The sequence below is a fragment of the Xiphophorus maculatus genome, chromosome 1, assembly GCF_002775205.1.
Source record: "Xiphophorus maculatus strain JP 163 A chromosome 1, X_maculatus-5.0-male, whole genome shotgun sequence".
Classification (NCBI taxonomy): Eukaryota; Metazoa; Chordata; class Actinopteri; order Cyprinodontiformes; family Poeciliidae; genus Xiphophorus; species Xiphophorus maculatus.
Window position 1 is genome coordinate 1,408,277 of NC_036443.1, and position 21,151 is coordinate 1,429,427.

At 38.9% G+C, this 21,151-nt stretch overlaps 1 protein-coding gene across 2 annotated transcripts in view; it reads left to right on the forward strand.

The window, feature by feature from the left end:
* Positions 1–21,151, forward strand: part of prex1 (phosphatidylinositol-3,4,5-trisphosphate dependent Rac exchange factor 1) — a 99,535-nt gene that overhangs the window by 44,395 nt on the left and 33,989 nt on the right. For both annotated transcript variants that reach the window (XM_023329927.1, XM_023330184.1), the window contains exons 10-17: positions 1,082–1,229; positions 4,823–4,923; positions 6,409–6,512; positions 8,802–8,851; positions 10,672–10,747; positions 11,187–11,259; positions 15,489–15,634; positions 16,670–16,762. In XM_023329927.1, coding sequence (XP_023185695.1) covers positions 1,082–1,229; positions 4,823–4,923; positions 6,409–6,512; positions 8,802–8,851; positions 10,672–10,747; positions 11,187–11,259; positions 15,489–15,634; positions 16,670–16,762 — 791 coding nt within the window. The remainder of the gene's footprint in view (positions 1–1,081; positions 1,230–4,822; positions 4,924–6,408; positions 6,513–8,801; positions 8,852–10,671; positions 10,748–11,186; positions 11,260–15,488; positions 15,635–16,669; positions 16,763–21,151) is intronic.

The window sequence follows — 21,151 nt, forward strand, 5'->3', positions numbered from 1 at the left end:
CTGGAAAGTTCACAATTAAAAAAGATTTATGTATATTTCTCCAAACTTTCCCCAAGTTGCAGCCTTTTCTCTGTAGAAATTATTTCCTGTTGAAAAACAAATATCAAATGTAACTTTTATAAAAAAGAGTATTGGTCAGCGTTTCAGCTTTTTCCCGCGTACTAAAACTCACATTTATTTTTTGCTTTCAGCTCTTCAATTTAATATAAAATACAACTGAATTAAACTTAAAGAGAGAAGATCTGAGTTATTGTTTTATTGTTGAAGCATTAATTCATTTTCAGTAGCTTAACAAGCTTTGTGAACATTCATTAATTATAATTATATCAAGTGAAGTGCAGAAGTGTGTGTATGCCATGGAGAAGGGTCACTGTGACACAAATATAGCGTTAACATTTTATTTCAGTTAGCATTGGTAAACTTTCAGAGCATAAAGTTATAATTTAATGAACTGTATCCAACCGTTCCTGGGTTGTAAGCAACAGTTCTGCAGTCTGGAGTTGAGAAGCTTGATATGCCACTAGAAGGAGTTAAGCAGATTATGAAGTCCTATTGACATGGAGTTCAATTGCTTGAATCACAAAGTCACTGAGTCTAGTTCAGAAGTTGATCACTATCTAAGCCCTTCAGATGCTGCAGTGTTTCACAGGGACCACAGTGGACTCCACTGCACAGTGCAGGAACAATGGCTAACAAGTAAAAACCTGGAAGCTGGATCAGAATCTGCCCCATGATCTCCTAAACCTCACTCACTCTGAAGTCTGTGGAGTTTACACCCTGCTTTGTTTCTGCTGGCCCTGGCAGATTGCTGAGGAAAAGGTCTGATTGTCCTCTAACAGCACCATGACGTGTGCTGTTAGAGGACACGTCATGTATTAAAGGCCTTTGCCCTTTAATACATTTAAATCAAGTTTGGATATCTGGATCTTCTGGATGTTGTTCTTGGCTTGTTCGTATCTTTCACCCACATTTACACCGACTCCACTCCATACAGAGTTATCTTTCCCACCCCCTTGGCCCTGGCTGAGGGTGAAATGTGAAAAACCTGTTGGGTCTGGCTCACCTCTCGCCTGTTTTCCAGGTCTGAAGTTGGGAATGGAGCGGGACGCCTACGTGATGATCGCTGAGAAAGGAGAGAAACTCTACCACATGATGATGACCAAGAACAGGCACCTGATCAAGGACCGCCGCAAGAAGCTCAGCATTGTGCCCAAGTGCTTCATGGGAAAGTGAGTGTCGGCGTTCCTGTCTGGTTTCTTTGCGTTCCAGGAATGTGACTGGAACACGGGCATGTTCACATGGGGATCTTTACAAAACGTTACGTAAGATCAGCTAGCTTTCAATAGTCTCTCCCCCAGAGTCCTGGCAGAACTCCTGCAGCGCTTTATTCCAACATCTCCTTGTCCGTAATGAGGCCCCCCTGCCCCGAGTTATAAAAGGGCTAACTTGGTCCCTGCATCCTCATATTATCTGGCATGCAGTGACACATGGAGACTTTTATTGGAGGAGGATGTTTAGTTGAGCTTTTTCAAGAGGCCATACAGATGAGAATAGGTTTACTCAACTTTCTCTTACTTGGTTTAAACTCATTGTCACTAATTTTCAGACTTCTATGTGAACGGTTTATGACCCCAAAACAAGCCATATGTGCAGTAGAACTCTGTTCACAAATCATAACGAGATGAAGAGAGCTAAGAAAAAGAAACCAAAACTAGTAACAACGGCTCGGTAACCTCAACATCGGATAAACAGTGACAGTATCATACTGACTGCAGTTGCCTTGAAAACAATCAGATTCATACTAAATATTTAGTCTCACATATGAACGTGGCCCCAAACTGATTGTTGTTTTGGGGGAACAGGTCAGCATTGTGCCGTTCAGACTGCAGTGGAAAAGTCAGATATGGGTAAAAAAAAATATCAGCTTTGGGTTAATTTCACCTTTACCTCTGACCTGTCCCCAGGCTGCATCATGCTCTTTACTCTGTAATGTTTTGTACCAAACCTCTCAGCTCATCTCGGAACAGCATTAAATTACAGATGACCCTCATCAGTGTAATTTTTGTTTTTCTTCCTCCTCCTTATGAGTCTGATCCACCTTATTTTACCTGGCTCAGTGTTTCTTATCGATCAAGCACCTCCCACATGTCTCCAGCTGTCATGTCCTGTGGATGAGTGCTCTCTTCATTATCTCTGCATTTGTCTTTGTGATGAAATTATAAGTGCAGCTTCAGTCCTTATTTCATTATGAGAGGCTGACTGCCAGTTGGATAGCCGCTGGTTGTCTTTGTAGCCTGATCCCATCAACTATTTGCTGTCCAAACTTACAAATGGCTGATTTTAAAATAATTTCGTGACTTAAACTACTTTGTGGGGTTTAAAGCTGTAGCTTACCTTTTCATCTTGCCCCTGTTTTTTTTATGCCATGAGATGTCTTCCAGCTAAAAACAGGTAAGTCTTCAGGTATTTGGGTTCATGATGGGGTTAGCTTGTGTCCCGTCATCTTTTGGTTGCAGGTTTGGTTTTGCCTCCAATGAGGAGAAATGTTGTCTTGTCTGTTCCTCTTCCTTGCTAAATGTGAAGGCTGTGAGTTCTAGTCGATAAATTAGCTCCAAAAAGAAAGGCTCTGGTCCCGGCCGGATGCACACAGCAAATGGAGCTTGGGCAATTTAGTGTGAAAACGTGGAGAAATGGCTCAGAAAGTTGAAAACATGCTTATTGTCCAATTTACAGAAAAAACACAATTAGTTATTATAAGTCTTAAATCTTGCCCGGTTTCGTTATACTTCCAGTGTTAAAGCCGTCTTGATAATTCTCTTCAGTCTTTGCAGATGACTTTTGATTCCCCTTGCAGTTGACAGTTTATTGCTTATTTAGGGTTGATGAGGAACTAACTCTGAGTTATGACTCATGGAAACATTAAAAAGCAGAAAATCCAAACAAAAACTGGTGGTGTTCCGACACATAACAGAAAACTTTAGAAAAACAATTGAATGTTTCGGGACTTTAATTGCAAAACTGTTACAAGATATATATTTTTAGATTAATCTAGAGCAACAATCAAAGTTAAAGACCAATACTGATTCCTAGTTTTCTCTACAAATACAACTTTCACTGGGCATAATTTGTCAAATGTAAAAAAAACAAAGCAACAACCCCATAACCATAAAGGGCAAAAAAATCATTGCATGTTTTTGGTAGAGCTAGCAGTTTTGAATTTAACAGAATTAAGGGATTACAGGATTATCTCTATTTATACTTTCAGTGCATAACGTGCTAATCTTTATATGATTATAAAACTGACAAAAAAAACTTAAGAACAATTTGCTTCATGATACATATGCAGATTAAATTTTTATTTTAGTGTTGCTAAAGACAGGAAAAAACCTTAACTTTTCAGAATAACTTGCGTCAATTTTGTCCATTTATCACCATCTGATGAATGGTGTAAAATGCAGCTGAGAAACCTTTCTAGCAGACAAAGAGACTTTACCACCAACAATATGAATCCTAAAGACTTTTAGATACTGTGTGACAGCTTTAAATAGATATTTAATGTCTAATATATCATTTGTTCACCATTTTTCACTTTTTCTTACTTTTAAGCTTATTAAAGCCTTGAGAAGTTCTGATCAGGATCACTTTAACAGGAAGTACCAGGGAAATATGTCTTCCTGTTTTTTCTTGCAGGTTCAGCAGAATGAATTAACACAAGATGAATAATCAACTGTTACTTTATCCCTGCCTTCATCCTTCCGTCTCCCATCACATTCCTTCATTCGGCTCATCATGCTCATAAAATCTTCTCCCTTTACATCTGGGTGCAAAATTAACCTGACTCTTACATAACACGCACATGCACACGCCCCCCAAACCCCTGGTGTTGTTATTCCTCCTCTCAACATCAGTTAAACTGCCTGAGTTAGAAATGAGCATGAAAAGAGATTAAGAGATAAAATAAACAAACCAAAAACAATTACCATTTTAAAAAGGTGAAAAACACATTCATACAAACATTAAAATCAAAACATATCAGAAAACACATGTACAGTCTGAACTGCAGATTCAAACACCCAGACACCTTTTGGCTAATGTTGTTTCTTTGTCAGGATTATTGATGGCAACCATAAATACAAATCGTCTCTCAGATTCCCTCTGATTGATTATCTGAGGAAGATGAGGAGAGGTGAAGGAGGAACAAACTCATTTTCTCCCTCAAACATTTGTTAGGCAACACTGCCTCAGAAATGAGACGAGAGCTTCAACATGGATGGCCAGAGTGCATCTAGGCAGAAATGATAGATTTTTGTGAAGGAGCTCATCTGTAGAATACGCTTTATACCTGTACCTGTGGTCTCAGTAAAAACACTGAAATCATTTTGCTCTTCTTGGAAGAGAAAAACGGCCCTGGGTATAAATAACCTTCCACCGCCGTGTCAACACGAAGCTTCCCAGGGGACAGGTGGGCCAGCTGAGGAGTCAGGGGACAGGAGAGCTAAAAACAGCACAGACTGAACAGAAACACCTCCCTTCATCTTTTAGCCCCCATCATTTGGCCCTATCGTTTGGCCCCCATTGTTTGGCCCTTGATTAGCTGAATGTTTTAAGTCACATATTGGGATGCTGTAGGCAAACCAGGCCGACTCTTTCCTGTTCGTTTCACATGACAGACATTGAACTGACATCTGTAGTATTGAAAGACTCAAACCAGTAATTTCTCCACTTCATGGCTTTGAAGCCTTGCCGTTTTGGTGATTAAACGATAAGCGGAGGATCAGTTTAAAGACGGCTGTCATCATTGGTTCCTCTTCTCCTCCCTCAGTGAGTTTGTGTCGTGGCTGATTGAAAGCGGAGAGATCAGCAACGCCGATGAGGGAGTGAACCTGGGACAGGCCTTACTGGAAAATGGCATCATTCACCACGGTAACGTTGATCTATTCTTCTCTTCTCTTTGTTTTTATTTCTCTTTCTTTCTTTCTTTCTCTCTCTCACTTTCTTTCTAATTTTCTTTTTTCCCCTTTACTTCTTTCTTTCTTTCCCACTTGCTACATAAAATCTTTTTTACTTCTGACTATTCTTTGCCACTTGTGGTTCTCTTTGTGTGTGTGTGCGGGGGTGCGTGTGTGTGTGTGAGATTTGTTTGTTTTAGTTAGACTCAGTTTTTATTGTTTCCCTGAGTCAGGATTTTAATTTCCTTTGAAATTCCTTTTTTTTGTCTTATTATTTCTACTATTGACACTCTTGGGTTCTCCAGACTAAATTACCGCATGAATGTATTTGTCCAGGATGTTGCTGGAGCGGCACATTGTAAGTGCAATCCACTGTCACAGTTTAGACAAGGCGCTCTATGGAAAATTTGCTGAAAGCCAACATTCATGTTTCCTAAAACCTGTGGAAACCTCCAGAGACTTTCACTGACCAGCCCCTCATAGCCAAGAGACGCATGCCTTACAGGCAAAATCAATCAGTCATGTTAGTCTCTTTAAAAGGAACCTTTCCCTACATGTTGTAATATCAATAAAAGACAATCAGCCTCATTGATCTCTGCATTCAGTTACACATTGGACTCGTTGAAACACACGTTTGATTGCCAACATTCCCACTTCTGACATCTGCTCTGGACCAGGGGCATCCCAACGATGGTTTCATGTTCTCGATAACTCCCATGTTTAACACGTTCCAAAAGCCCATTTCCTGGTGCATTCCTTTGGTTTTTTTGGGGGCATTTCAAGTCTAGACTAAGGCAAAACCAGCAGCTTGTTTGAGTCAATGCCAGCTTGTTGTGGTGGAACCGATCTGCCTCTGTTTCTGTCATGTCCTCGCCGATCGTTTTCCCATCTCACTGCGGCGGAGGCTTCGTGAAAAGCAACTTGTTTTGGGGGTGTAGTGGCTTTATGAGAATTGGAAGCTGTTTGCTTTGTTGAATATTTCAACATTATTGTTTCTTCTTCAGATACAGATTTTACAACTGCAGATTTCCTTCTAATGTTTGACCTAGTTTGTACCCTGAGGAAGTTAAATATGTAAAATGATTTTAAACAGAATACAGAAACAGCCTACATCTGGATCTATAATCTAAAATAGTAGAAAATACAAATAAATTATTCTATTTTTGCATTACTAATAATGTTTTATTCTTACTCTGCAGTTTCCTCACAAACTAGAGTCGATGTCCCATTTTTGTATGCAGTACTCAGATTTATAGTCTCATCCATAATGCATCTGGAAAAATGACATAAGACTCACTTTCAGGCAAACCACTGATTAAAATCAGAGACCTCTAACAGCCATCATTTCATATTTACAAGTCAAAACAAACACATGACACAAGAACCTTACGCGGTGGATTCTGATTAGTCACTTAATAACTACAGTCCAATCCATTTTTCTATTTGGCTGATCTTTCAGTGTCAGACAAACACCAGTTCAAGAACGAACAGGTCTTGTACCGCTTCCGCTATGATGACGGCACCTACAAGGCCCGCAGCGAACTGGAAGATATCATGTCAAAGGTAAACCAATTCTCTCCTCTGCCTGATGAAAACAGTTGAAACTGAAATCTGGCTGCAGCCTGATTTCCTAGCTGTGGATATGTGTGACATCACAACGTGAATATGAAGCTATTAAAAACAGTTTAAACTCTGTTTACATTTCAAACTGAAGATGGTTTCTGCCTGACAGAGCTGCCTAATACGTTCAGCTGCAGTGGTCATCGTGTGAGCAACATCACAATTACTATTACAATTATTTCAGTAATGTAATTTGGTAAACCATCATATTTTAGATGCCTCCAAACTTTGCCAATAATGTACTTGGCCAATTAAACACTGTCTTAATCCCCACAACTGATTAAAAACATTGTGATAATGGGAAATTAGGAGTGTAAAATTTTTTGATTAATTGCAATTACAATTGTCATCAATTGCATACAATTGTCAGAATGGTGATAATATACCTGCAGCCCTTTCTATCCTTTTTTTTCTCCTTGCACTTGGACTTTTTTGCAAATAAATAATTCATCAGTAGTTCTGCAGGATTCTGATGGTTGTAGTTTCTCTTCAGTTTTTGTACTTCAGCATGTCAGCATATTGTGCCATGTTTGTGTTAAACTGTAAGGAAAGTAGAAAACAAAAGTAGAAGTGGCAGACCCAAATAGTAACTTACAGCAGATATCTGAAAGGTAAAAAGATCTGAAACATGACACAATTAACTTTCTTCTTTGTGCTAAACATTGGTATCAGATTACGACTTTATCAGAGTCACACATTTATACTGTCTTTAAAAGATTTACCTGTAGAAATTGTAAATAAACAACAAGTAATTTTCACCAAGTAAAGTTTAAAGTTCTTTAAGAAACAAAATAGATTATATTTGGTTATACTCATTAGAGTTACATTTTTTAATAATCAAACAGTAAAAACTCTTGTAAAAAGATTAATGTCTTGAACTTAAAATGAGATAAAAATCATCCAGAGCCAAAGTCAAAACACAAAGTCATGAAAACATGTTTTTCTCCATGGAAGCAAAATATAACATGGAGTAAGACTAAAGATGTCTATAGTTACTTTATAGTTACAACATGAAACTTGACAAATACCTTTTACAGTGATTCAATGAGGGAATTATCAAGTAGAGTCTAAGTTCTGGTTTCAGACTTTATTTTGTCTTGTTAAAACCAGAATTTAAGTTTTAAAAAAAAAATTGTAGTAGATGATATGATCTCTGGCTTTCGAATGAAGACCGATTGTGCATGAATTGTTTCAGGTCTTGGCAGGTTTGCAGTGATGTCATGACATAGAACAGTGTGACCTCAGGAAAACCTCTGAGGTTTTTATGAAATCTCTGGATTGACTCTGGGATTAAAGTAATTTCTAATGAGAAAACGTCTAAAGGCAGCTGGTTTTATTGGAATAAATTCTACAGTACAGTGGCACGCCACACTCACAGGAAGCAATGTATCCTTTTTCTTTTGTTATTCATTACCTTAATATCATTCATCAAATAGGAGTGGGCATTATGGACTTACAGTTTAATCATGATATTTTGTGGTGCAGTTGTCATAACGATAAATGTGCTGATAGAAACTATTTAATGTTTTAGGTAACTGTACGGCTGCGACTGCATGATGCAGCAATCTTAACTCCACAAACACGAATTATGAAAAACAAAACTATTTATAAAACCAGTCACATAACAAAGTGTGATTTGTATAAGGAAACTGCACATAGTAACTGCATCTAATCATATTTTCAGATTTGTTAATATTTATTGATACTGTAATTGATCAAGCAATGGAGAAAAGAGTAAAAATAACGCTTCCGACAATACAGACATGTTTTGTTTTATCAACTTAATTAATTGGAGTTTATTGAGACAATGTTTAATCAAAATTCTTATCTAAATTTATCGCAATAAATGATAAACAATATAAATGCCACCCCTTCTATCACATAAAATCTGATTTCAATTACATTAAGGTTTGTGATCGCTACGTGAAATCATTTGGTAAATTTCATGGGGTGTGAAATTTACCGAAATGTATTTTCAGAAGGTAGCTTTTACTTGAAGCTGCAGAAGGTAATGATTATACATGTAGCATGGCACCAAAAATGCTTTTGAGAAAGAGCTTCTTCCTCACTGTGAGCTAATTTAAACGTTAGGAACAAATGTGTGTTGTAGAATCAATGACCTGAGGGAAAGTTGCTGCACTCTTCAGATCTCGCCTTGTGTTAATGATGGTACATGTTCATCCAACTCATGTGCGACCTGTGACTCAGCAGCACTATGCTCCTCTCTTACAGGGTGTCAGGCTGTACTGCCGCCTCCACAGCCTCCACACACCCGTCATCAAGTAAGTACCTGCCCCCCTAATGCCCTCCCCTCCTATATGGTAATATTTCTGCCCTCCAGCTGCACAGATGCATATTCATAGTCAGGACTCACATTAACCCAGTTCAACACTTTTCCTGTAACCATTGAACAAACTGCCTCCCTGCCAGAAATGACAGGGTGCATGACCTCTAATGTGACCTCTCCAGGTTTATGCTGTTCATGTTGGAATATGTGAGAGATTTTTTAAGACTTTAAATTAAAGAAGGTGCTTAAAGGAAGCATATACTGTAAGATAAGGACTTTTAATTTTTACTGAATCAAGGTAGATGAATTACTTCAGTTCATTTCTAATTTGAAGTGCAAAAACAAATTTCATTCTTTTGGTTTATTTCCTTGCTTTCATATGCGTTAATACCAGATTAATTAAGCTACATAAATTAATTCATTTGTATTAATTAATTCTTGTTTATTTCTAAAGAATATCTGGTTCTGATCTGAATTATTTTAATATTAAAACTTCAAGTAAATATTAAATGAGATACCTTGAAAGGCACTGTAGACTTAAAATTAGTAATGTGAAAGTCTCTCCACACAAACCGCCGCCATCTTGTCTGCTATCGTTGGCTCCATCGCTCACCGTCTGATTGAAAAGCTCAGGCTGCAAACAAAGAGGACAAATCCTATTAACACACAAAGGCAGTTCCTCTGCCAGGCTGCGGTTATGTAACAGGGTCTTTCTGTTTTTAATCTGCACTATATTGGTACTGTAGCAGCAATTAATTAAAAGGTTTAGGTGATTTATTGATTAATGAATATTAATAATTATGAAGCCTCCTCCTGCTTTATTAAGCTTTCAGAGTGATAAAGCTGCTTCTGATTTAATTTGTCTAATAATGAAGTCTTCACTTATAAAATAATTACTCATGTTTCCCCCCCTTCCTGCATTAAAGACTCCTTTGTTCAAATATGCACTTCTTAGATATTGCATTTAATGTTAATTTTCATTTTAGTAGCTTACAAATGAAGTGAGACAAAAATGACCAGTTTCCGGCAATTAGCGTGGTTAGCATAACTAGCTAGCTAAAGTTGTAGGCTCATTGATAAGATTACAAAAATGTTTCTTAATTTAAATCATTTTATGAGGGGCAGATTTTGAAAGCTCTAAAGGACAGAATAGAGAAACTTTATCAGCTGAAAGTCTGAATGCACCTGAACAAAAGTCAGACAAACCAAAACGTAGCAGAAGATACAGTTACCTTTTAAATAGTTTCTTACATCACTGCCGCCTTTTTTAGCGCCTCAGTAGTTTCACTTTCAGTGTTCATTAACACAACCTGATCTGGTCTCTGGTGTGTTCATTGGTCAAAAAAAGATAGTAAAAGAAGATAGCATTTCTGAGTTCCAGCCCACCTAGTCACTGTTTACAGTCGGTCAACCTGACTAATATCCAATTTATGTGAACAGCTGATTTTTAGGTGCATTATTATTCTCTATTTTTGTTTGTTTTATTGTTTTTGGTTGTTTAAACAAGTTAAAAAATCTATTCTGAGCTACAAATGATGATTGCAAACTGTCTACACTTTATATCACCATTATAATAGCATTATGCAGGTGTGAAGAACTTAATGCCTTTAATGGACCTTAAAGGCATTAAAGGACATTAAAGGTCTGTTGCTATACACACTGAAACACTGTAGTGTATAGGAGGTTCACCGTCGATTCAGGACGGAGGTTGAGGTTCATTGTACATCTGTTAGTAAACTTAGTCATAACAGTCAAGATAAAAATGAATGTGAGATTTTACTACACCTGCTTTTTTTCCTTTTGTTGCTCCTTCAGGGACAGAGACCACCATCTGAAAACCTTTAAATCTGTTTTGCCTGCTTGCAAACTGGTGGACTGGTTAATCTCACAGGTAAGCGTCTTACACTTCAACAAAGCAACAAGAAGGTAATGGACCTAAATTGAGGTTAATTCAGTATTTGTTTTAGGCTTTTTCATTTGTTTGTTCTTGTTCTTAAACTAATGGTCCTGTTTAAATTCAGTTGAAATGTTTTCATTTTTCCAGCTGAGTTTTATTTTTATAAAATCACTGGAAAGATTCAGTCAGTATGTTTGGTTTGTTTTGGACAAATGACAAAGAGTACAGTCTACAGAGTACAGTATAGTTTTGTGGAACAATGAAAGAGTTTTTTGCAGCAGAAACTGATCAATAAGCTCATTGATCAGTTATCTTAACGTCTTTCTGCTGTGAATGCATACGGCAGTTTTGAGACATGCTTAGCCCAGGTGTTGCAGCTGCAGCCAGGCCTTTTGACTGACCCACTGACTGCGTCATTGGTTTGGTTTTCCAGGGAGACTGCTCCAACAGAGAGGACGCTGTGACACTGGGTGTGGGCCTCTGCAACAGTGGCTACATGCACCACGGTCAGTTCACTCCTCTACACACACTTGCAGACCATTGCTGCCTCTTGTTTAACACAGTGAATCATTTTACTATTGCAGATCATCTCTTGTCCGCTGTGCTTCCTTCTCTTACACAAGCACTTGAAATTCATTCAGAAGTGTTTATGTTTCAATAATCTCATCCCTGGTGCTGCTCTTCATTATCTGGTCCGGTATTTGCCCTCAGTCTGTTCTGCTGTCAACCTAAAACAATTTCATCTTCGCCTGCTTTTTATACGCCGCATTTGTTTGAAGAAACAGGGTGCATAGATTTGCATGGCCCGTCTGATTTCTCACAGCCTAGCTGACCACAATGCACTGCAGTGGGTTTGGTTCCAGCCCAGAATGTTGCCAGAGCCGTCTGGGTCAGACTCCTGAACCATGACCGCTGCTTGGACCTCTAACTGACAGCTATCGTATTCTTGGAACGGCGCAAAGAAGCATAAATTGAGATGCTCTAAAGCATGAAGTGTCAGAATAAGGATGGGATATGATGAGAGTAATTCCTCATTTCCTAACTCAAACTGGGCAATTTAAAACAAGGTCAGTGTTGCTTATTCATATGACTGGGAAAAAAGTCTTTAGTCTTCTGTCATCTCATCATATTTCACTGCACTCTAGTTTAAGTTTCTCTCTCATTCTAGTTTTAAGACTTCTCTGATTGTGGTTGTAATTGTTTGGAAGATGTTTAGTGCTACTGTGCTTTATTTGTGTCAGTGTCGGGGATTATCTGGACTCTAGTGCTGATTAAACAAGCAATCTCTGCTTTGTAGGAAAACATAGGTCTTGTTGACTTAGTGGAGTTCACTGGCAGTGGGAAAGTAAACATACAGAATGTAGGATTTACAGTCATCTATGCTACATGAAAACTTTTGAATCCCTCCAATGCCTTGCTCTACGTTGGTGTTAATTACCACAGCGGTACATCTTGGTCTCCTTGCCTCCCGGCTTGCTGCTGTCGTAACTGTTTCACATCGTCCATGTTGTTTGGTGCACCTTTATATATAACGATGTGAAAACCAGATGAAGCTGTGAATTTTTTCTCATTCATCATCTATCTGAATCCTTAGTCTATCTGGGTTTAAAGTACCCATAATGTCAGCAAACACACAGCTGGACGATGAAGACCCCAGAGGTTTGTAGGAGAGAAACATTATCACAAAGAACAAAAACAGAAACACAGCAGGAAGTTTTGGACAAGTTTAAAGCAGGGTTAGGTTATCTCATTCAGATCTGTTCAATCCATAAATTAAAAATAGAAATGTTTGCAACAACTGTAAGCCTCCTAAGACATTACCTTCCACCAAAATTAACAAACAAGGTCAGGAAAGTATTAAACAGAGAATCAGCTGGAGAACTGGTTGATAATCTGTAGGCATGACAGTTTTCCACAAGGAACACGGCAAACGTGTGAAAGAAGACGCTCTGGTCAAATGAGATCAAACTGAAAAGTTTTGACTTAAATGTAAACTGTTGAAAATGTGACAGTGCAGAGTGGAGGCAGCATTAGCTAAATATGATATAATCTCAGATCCTCTGTGGTTCCTACCGTTGCCATCTGTTTGAAGGTGTCACCTGTTCTGACCTTTCACTGCCCTTCTGAAAGGCCTTGACCCATTTCCTCCCATTTGGTTGCTACTTCTAACCTCCAATCAATTCACTTTCTCAAGACCTTAGTCAGCACATCTGCTGCTTTTTGCAGGTCTGTTGAAACTCTTCTTTTGCTCTTGTTTTTCTTTTCCTGTCCTTGTCTGTAATAAAAGCCTGAAGCCTGTTGGCCTTTCAGACAGCTTAGCATGCAATGTGAAAAAACCGAAATACAGATTAAATTGACTGCAGCAGCCCCATGTTGTGACAGGTTAAATGGATCCTGCATGTAAATGACATTTGAAAATGTAAGTATTATGTTTTGCGAACACAGATTTCCCTCCAGCACAACCCGATCAGCAGTTTTAAACTGAAATGTAAATTAATTCAAAACTCCAGTCACTGTCTAAACTAATGATGAATGGTGACTGTCCGACTTTGGTAAGACTTTCAGTATTAAAAACTAAATGATGCATCAAATACCTGGATAAAATAATTTAAAATTTAGCGTATCGCTTCACATTCCAAAATAAGCTTAAGTGAGGTTGTTTTCACACTTGCACATGATTTCCAAATATGTACAAATGTGTGTACGCGTTTGTTTGTAATAACTTGTGGGGACCGAAGCCTGGTCCCCACCAGGGGAACTGGTGTTTTTGGTTCAGGGGTTAGATTTAGGACTAAGGTCTGAATTGAGTTTTGGTTAGGGTTAGGGTTAGGTATGTAATGGCTAGTGATAGGGTTAGGATAAGGGTAAGGTTTAGGCTGTAGAAATGAATGGAAGTCAATGGAAAGTCCCCACAAAGATAGGCACACAAACATGTGTGTGTGTGTTGTAGGTGTGTGGGGGCGGGGTGCGCAGGGGGGTACGTGTGTGTGTGTGTGTATCTCGCTTGTTTCTAGCAGTTTCCGGACCAGCGCTTCTTTCAGTTAAGTAGGTGGTGTAAAGGTATTAAAGGCCCCCAGCCTTTATGAATCACAGGAAATAACTCATATTCATAAATGGTTTGTGTTGGAGTGCGGCCATTCTGACAGGGTGTGGTGTGAAGGTGTGTGTAGTTTGTCTTTGGGTGGAAGATGTTCTCCAAATCTCTGAACAGCTAAGTGCTCAGATTTGCTTTAAGGCCCTTTTAGTTGCCTTAAAGGGCCAGAAGCCTGGAAAAAAATTCAGTTACACTCAACAAAATACATTTCACACGTGAACCAGAGAAAGTAGTTTAGTTTTCTAGAGGTGTGTTGTTGTGTAATGCATCTAATGCTGCTGTTCAGTATAAATTGGTGCCCATGGAAACATCAGGCTCTTGGCTCAAAGCTCATAAAAAGAATCTGAATGTCTGAGTTTATGGCCCAGTGACCAGACACTGCATGGAGCTCTGCAAGTGCCAAAAAACATAGTTTTTGGTAGTGTTTTTTTTTTCTTCAGTAAAATGGGTCTAAATTTGTTGTAATTTTTCTTATGTCTTACTTCCAAAAAAATACATCTGAATTGGAGTAAAATATAACAATTTCTTATTGTTTTCTTATAATTGAATGAAAAAATAAATGTGGATATTTCAAAGCAAAACAAAATAAAAAACAAGCCACTTTGCACTTATAAATTTTAAGTTTTAAAACACAGAAACTCCCCATTTTTTAGATGGTGCCAAAGGAAAAACATCTTGGTTTTTTAGGGGTTTTTTTCTTACTAAAACTTCTGTAAATTTGATTTATTTTACTTCAGCTGCATAAATCATTGCACACGTGGATCTATTGTTTGCAAAAGTCTGTAGCCTTGTTTATGATATTTATAAAAGGTTTATATATTTTATAATGCAAAGAAATTTGGCAAGGGACAAACAAATCCAAATTATTTCATGTTCCATCTTCATTTTCTCTGAAACTATAGCATCTGCTGTGATACTTAAACTTGGAGTCTTCCAAGTTTTAGCTTTTTTTTGTTAGGAAGATTATCGAAATATAGTTTTTAGTTGCTGAGAAAAACTAAAATAGTGTTAATTTATACACTTACTTCAGAAAACCTGGTGGGACTTCTAACAAGTTCAGATCAGTAGTAATTCAGTACATGCTGCAGTATTCCTCAGGACGTAACAAAACATGTCACTGAAGAGCAATTAAATTATGAGGTGAAATTAATGTAAAGCATTTTGTACATTAAACAACAATAACATTTCATTTAGATATTTTTGGCAGGATTTTGAATGTTTTTGTTGAGTTCAGGCTCCTAAAAATTCTGGGTTTGAATTTGCATTAGCCGTGTGCGCTCACCTGTCTGAGGTGCCCCATGTGTTAAAGCAACTCTCTACCCAAGTGCGCTCTAACACATACATACGCGCACATGCACACACACACACAGAGCAGATATCTGTTTGTGCTCTCTGGAGCGTTCCCCAGGCTGTTACCCAGATGTGTTTAACTCCAGATGTTTCAGATGAGCATCATGGTTTTATGACCTAATTGACCAAATGCCCTCTCTGTTTTGAAGTCTTCCTGCTTCTATAGTACATCACATTTTAGAGCTTTTGGTTTTGCTGTAGATTCAACCAATAGAAACTGAGAGATGTGCATACTGTCTCTTACTGCTTTTTTTATATTCATGTGCGCTCTTCTTTCTTTTCATCCCTCAGTTTTGGAGAAGAGCGAGTTTAAAGATGACTCGCAGTTCTTCCGTTTCTATGCTGATGAAGAAACGGAGGGAACCGGCACTAAGAGCAAGCAGCTGCAGCGAAATGACTTCAAACTCATAGAAAACATCCTGGCCAAGTCCCTGGTGGTGAGCCTTCAAGATTTTACATTTACACACAAATTATAGAAATTCTCTTTCTTGGCTCAGAATAGCTGCTTCACACTGTGCTATCGGCACCATCTGGAACATACGTAGATATACTGTCTATGCTAATAATAAAATGACTGTGAACACATCTCAAGAACAATAAACCTGGCAGGCAGATGTTCCACTTCCCTGTGTTTATCTTCTCCCATATAAACACATATAACATCGTTTTAGTTGGAAACAATGAGGTTTCATGTATCTGAGGTAAAAACAGGCCACAGTTTCTTTCTGCAAATATTCGGCTACACTCCTCAGATAAAAGTGTATATGTGTGTAATCACATTATCATCAGTTGCATTAGCCTGGATGAATCCTCTGTTCCTTTGACTCTGAGAAAACCATAAATCTGAGGTGGACAGAGACGAGTCCAACCAAGTATTAATTTACCAGGTGAAATGAGGTCAGCCAGCAGTTCTAGCAGAGTGGTTTTATTCTAGAAGATGCAAGAGAAAGGGACTTGTTTGTCCAGCGGAAGCCTACAGGCATGGCCAGCGTCTCTTTCCACATCCAATGTGGGAAGCAGTCGTGCTTATCTGGCCTTCCATGAGAAGTGGAAATGGCGTTGACTTGATTAGCTGAACCGATCCCCCCTCTGCTCTTGCCCCGTTACTGAGGCGGAGTGCAGGAACTCTTTATTTACTGCAGTCATGTCCTCTGATACAACAAAGGAGATCACCATCTTATCAGGGCCGTGCAGCAGGAAGACAGCCCAGCAGCAGCAGACGCTAATGGGTTTTGACGATGACGTACTCAATTCATGGTGGGGGCGTGTATGATGAGGGGAGCCAAGAACATCATCGGATGTGAGACTCCTGACACGGGAGGAGAAAATCCCAAAAATCTCAAAGGATTTTATGTTTACATGCGGATTTATGCATATGTGACACTTTTTGGAAAAAGGGGGATAACTTTAGCAAAAGTGTAGAAAACATATTTGTCACGCAATGTAGCAGCGTAAATCTTTCTGTGTGCCAGATTCACCCTGAGGAGGAAGACTATGGCTTCGAGATCGAGGAGAAAAATAAAGCCATTGTGGTGAAATCTGTCACCAGGGGCTCACATGCAGAGGTAACACACACACATGCAGAGGTAACACACACACGCACACACGCCGGTAACACACACACACACAGAGGTAACAAAGACATGCACACAGACACGCGCACATGTTTGAGTGGCTACCTTTGTGGGGACTTTCAATTGACTTCCATTCAATTCTACAGCCTAAACCTTATCCTTATCCTAACCAAAATTCAATTCACACCTTAGTCCTAAATCTGAGCCCTGACCCAAAAATAGTGTTTCCCCTTGAGGGCTTCGGTCCACACCAGGAGCAGTGGGTCCCTACAACCTAGTATGTGTCAGGAAAATGGTCCCCACAAGTTATTACAAACAAACGCGCAGACACACAGAGGTAACACACACACGCAGAGGTAACACATACACACGCGAAGGTAACACACACACTCAGACGGCGCTCTTCCTGCCACAGGGCGTTCATTCCACTTAGTTATGGCCGTCCTCTGTTCTGACGGCGGCTGTCAGTCTCCTGCTCTCCTCTATTTGGCTGCAGAATGATTTCCCAGATAACAAAACACACATTTGTGTATTACTGTATGACACACTTTAAAATAAAAAAGAGCCACTTATCTTTGAAATTGATGAAGCATGCTTGCTTTCTTTTAATATTTGCTGTCTGAATGGATCAATCTGAAAAAACAAACTTTTGCCCTGTCTGAAATATTTTATTTGTAATTAGTAATCAGTTTCTGTTTCCACTTGGCCTAAGAGGTTCTCACATTTTGTCTCAGTAATGCCAAAGACACCTATTAAATAATGTCTAATTGTTAAAGAGGCAGTGTTTTGTAAAATTTACTTCTTTGAGCTTTACACCATGTTACAAAGTTATTCTTTCATCATAAGCAAATCTTGAGTGTTGCTTTGATTCTTTCATGCCTGTTTGAGAAATCCTTTAATACCCATGGCAACCATTCAGCTGGGTGCCTAAACGCTTGCTGTCACCAAACATCACCTTCCCTACAGCTCCTCCTTGAAGCTTCAGCCTCACAGAGCAGCTCCTCCCCCACTCAACTCGTCCAGACTAGCCAGCAGCAATTAGCAAACCCCTGGTGGAACTGTATCTGCTCCGAAGAATGTTTGTAAATGGCTTAACACAGAATTGTTGTTGTTATGAGGCTGAGTGTTGGAAAGAACAGGAGCTTCTTACACTGTGTTCCAAATTATTATGCAAATTGGATTTAAGTGTCATAAAGATTAAATTTTTTGTTGTGCTATTAAATTTATAGATGCTATTGTGTGTCATGGCTCTTTGAACCACTATAATTAATTTCAGGGAGCTGGGTTGATTAGTTTGTCTGGTGAGCTCAATTAAAGGAAATCTACTTAAGAAGGATGTTCCACATTATTAAGCAGGCCACAGGTTTCAAGCAATATGGGAAAGAGAAAGGATATCTCTGCTGACAAAAATCATTAGATAGTGTAGGGCCGTATGACAAGGTATGAAAACATTAGATATTTAACTAAAACTGAAGCGTTATTGTACTGTGAAGAGATTTGTGGCTGATTCAGAACAAAGATGGGTTTGTACAGATAAAGGCATAATGAGGAAGGTTTTTGTTAGACAAATTCATCGGATTAAGAGAGCAGCTGTTAAAATGCCCTTACAAAGCAGCAACAGTTATTTGAAGCTGCTGGTGCCTCTGGAACCTCAAGGTGGAGGATCCTCCAGAGGCTTGTGGTGCATGAACCTACTATTTGGCCACCCCAACCAGTACTCACAAGCAGAAACGGTGGCAGTGGGCCCAGCTGTAAAGGACTCCAAACATGGGTTGTGCTATCCCCTACGCCACCACGGCACACCCATATATGGACTTTCTGACTGATCACTTTCTTTCATGGTTCAAAAAGAAGAGCCGTACCTTCCGTAGCAAAATCATCTTCATGCATGACAATGCACCATCTCATGCTGCAAGGAATACCACTGTGTCATTGGCTGCTATGGCCATTAAAGAGGAGAAACTCATGGTGTGGTCACCATCCTCCTCTGACCTATTGAGAACCTTTGGAGTTTCCTCAAGCAGAAGATCTGAGGGTGGAATGCAGTTCATATCAAACCAGCAGCTCTGGGAAGGTATTCTGACATCCTGCAAAGGAATTCAAGCAGAAACTATCCACAAACTCACAAGTTCAATGGATGCAAGAATTGTGCAGGTGATATCAAAGAAGGGGTCCTATGTTAACATGGAACTCGGTCTGTTAAGATGTTTTTGATTGAAATAGCTTTTGATTTTAGTACGTGGCCACTTAATGCTGCACATTCAAAGAATGACCATTTGCAGTTCTTTATAATCCATAAATGTTTAGAAAATCTGCTGTGCATAATAATTTGGAACAGTGCATTTTGAGTTTTTTATTTTTGAAAAGAATATTGCTCTCACGGGGAGCTTTGTTCAGTAAAATTTGATTTATACTGTAATCATGACTTGAAAATTATACTGACCATCATTTGCATTGACCATTTAAGAAAATCTGAGAAAATATCACTTGCATAATAATTTTAAACACAGTGTAAAGAGACAGAGACTTAATTTTAAGGGGTTTACTTACGCAGTTAAGTTTCTTTTAAGATCTCTTTGATATATACAGCATTTAACAGTTACTGAATTGTGCTGCAAAATGGCCCAAAGTACCTGGAAGACACATAAGGAAACAGTTTTCAAGACATTGGGAGCACCGCAAAATAATATAAAAATAATATCTGATGTATTGTGTATTTGTGTTTATCTCCTCTACTTTGAGGCTGCTATTCAATCTGACCAATTGAACAGCAGCTAACTAGGAAATGAGAGGTGAAGTTTATTTGTCGAGCACTTTTCAGCCACAAGGCAGTTCCGTGTTTTAGATTATAAACACAACATAAGTAACCGGTTATGAAGTCTAGTCAAAGACAAGTCGAGAGGCCGATGGTGAAGTTGTAGAGATCCTCGGCTCAGTTGGGAGAATCCGTCGTCATGACCAGTGTTGTATAAAGTACTGAAATCTCAGAGACAAGTAAAAGTACAAGTACCTCTCCAAAATATGACTTTGGTAAAAGTCGAAGTCACTGACTGAAATGTTACTTGAGTAAAAGTCTTAAAGTATCTGAAACTTCTTGTACTTAAGTATGGAAAGTACTGTAAAAATGGATGTACTCAAGTAATGTAATGAAAAGTACAAGTAAAAAGTAAAACAAAGCAAATGCAGTTTGAATGACATTTTTTATATTTTGGTAAACTTGTCAAATACACTTAAAATAATGTACACAACCAAGTGCAGGCAAAATTAAACCTGCTAATAGATAAACCTGCAGGCATCATTTAGTTAAGAAAATTAGGTGCTTTACCTATAGCACAAGGTTAACTTAACCTGCTTTACAACTGAACCAGCTTCTTAGTATACCTTCCAGGACAGAAAATACAAAGTTTTTGTAAGCCTTAAGTTTTCCCTTCAAGTAAGGTCAGTGCTGAAAATGAGAAAAATAAATAGTACAGAAAATGCGGCCAACATGAAGAAAAAGAGCTGTTACGATTACTCTACTTCACAAATCAGTGAATCAGTCAATAGGTGGTGCACACAACTGGTCATTATACAAAAAAAAGAACCCAGAAAACTTTGGAGCGGGGGGGGTGCTGCCCACTGACGCGGCTCAGGGATTACGTGACACGCAGCGCCGTGCGCAGTGCCCTACAATGCACTGTAAGCTATGTAATGTGTTTTGAGGCAATTGACCAAAATCCCGGACAATTTTTAAATTCCCCCCGGACATCTTTTTAGGTCTGAAAAGTAGGACATGTCCGGGAAAAAGAGGACGTCTGGTCACCCTATCACCAGCTGGTGGTTCCCCTGGAGCCGTGTCCGACGTAGTTGCAGTCGTTGTGGTCTCCGTCTCCTCCTCCATGTGGCTGTTCCTGATTGCGAGACTTGCTTTGTGCTTAATGGGAGAAGCGAAACAGGTGTATCCTATTGGTGGTGATGAACAAGCCCAGGCAAGTAGGCTACGGACTTTGTTCGGTAGCCTACTTGCTACTTGCTAATCAGTAGGTGGGGTCAAAACACTTCGTTTCTCTCTCTCGCTTTTTTGTAACGAGTAACTAAACCACACATTGAAAATGTATCGGAGTAAAAGTACGCAATTAAGTTCGGAAATATAGTGAAGTAAAAGTGAAAGTCATCAAAAATTTTCATACTCCAGGAAAGTATGAAGTACTCCAAAATATACTTAAGTAAAGTAGTGAAGTATTTTTAATTCGTTACTATACAACACTGGTCATGACAGCTATTAGATGAGTAAATCGCAAACATGGAATTTGTGAAAGAGAGGGGTGAAGAAAGCAAAAACTTTGCAGAGTCATGAAGAGGAGACAGAAAACATGTGGAAAGAGGTCAGATGAGACCAAA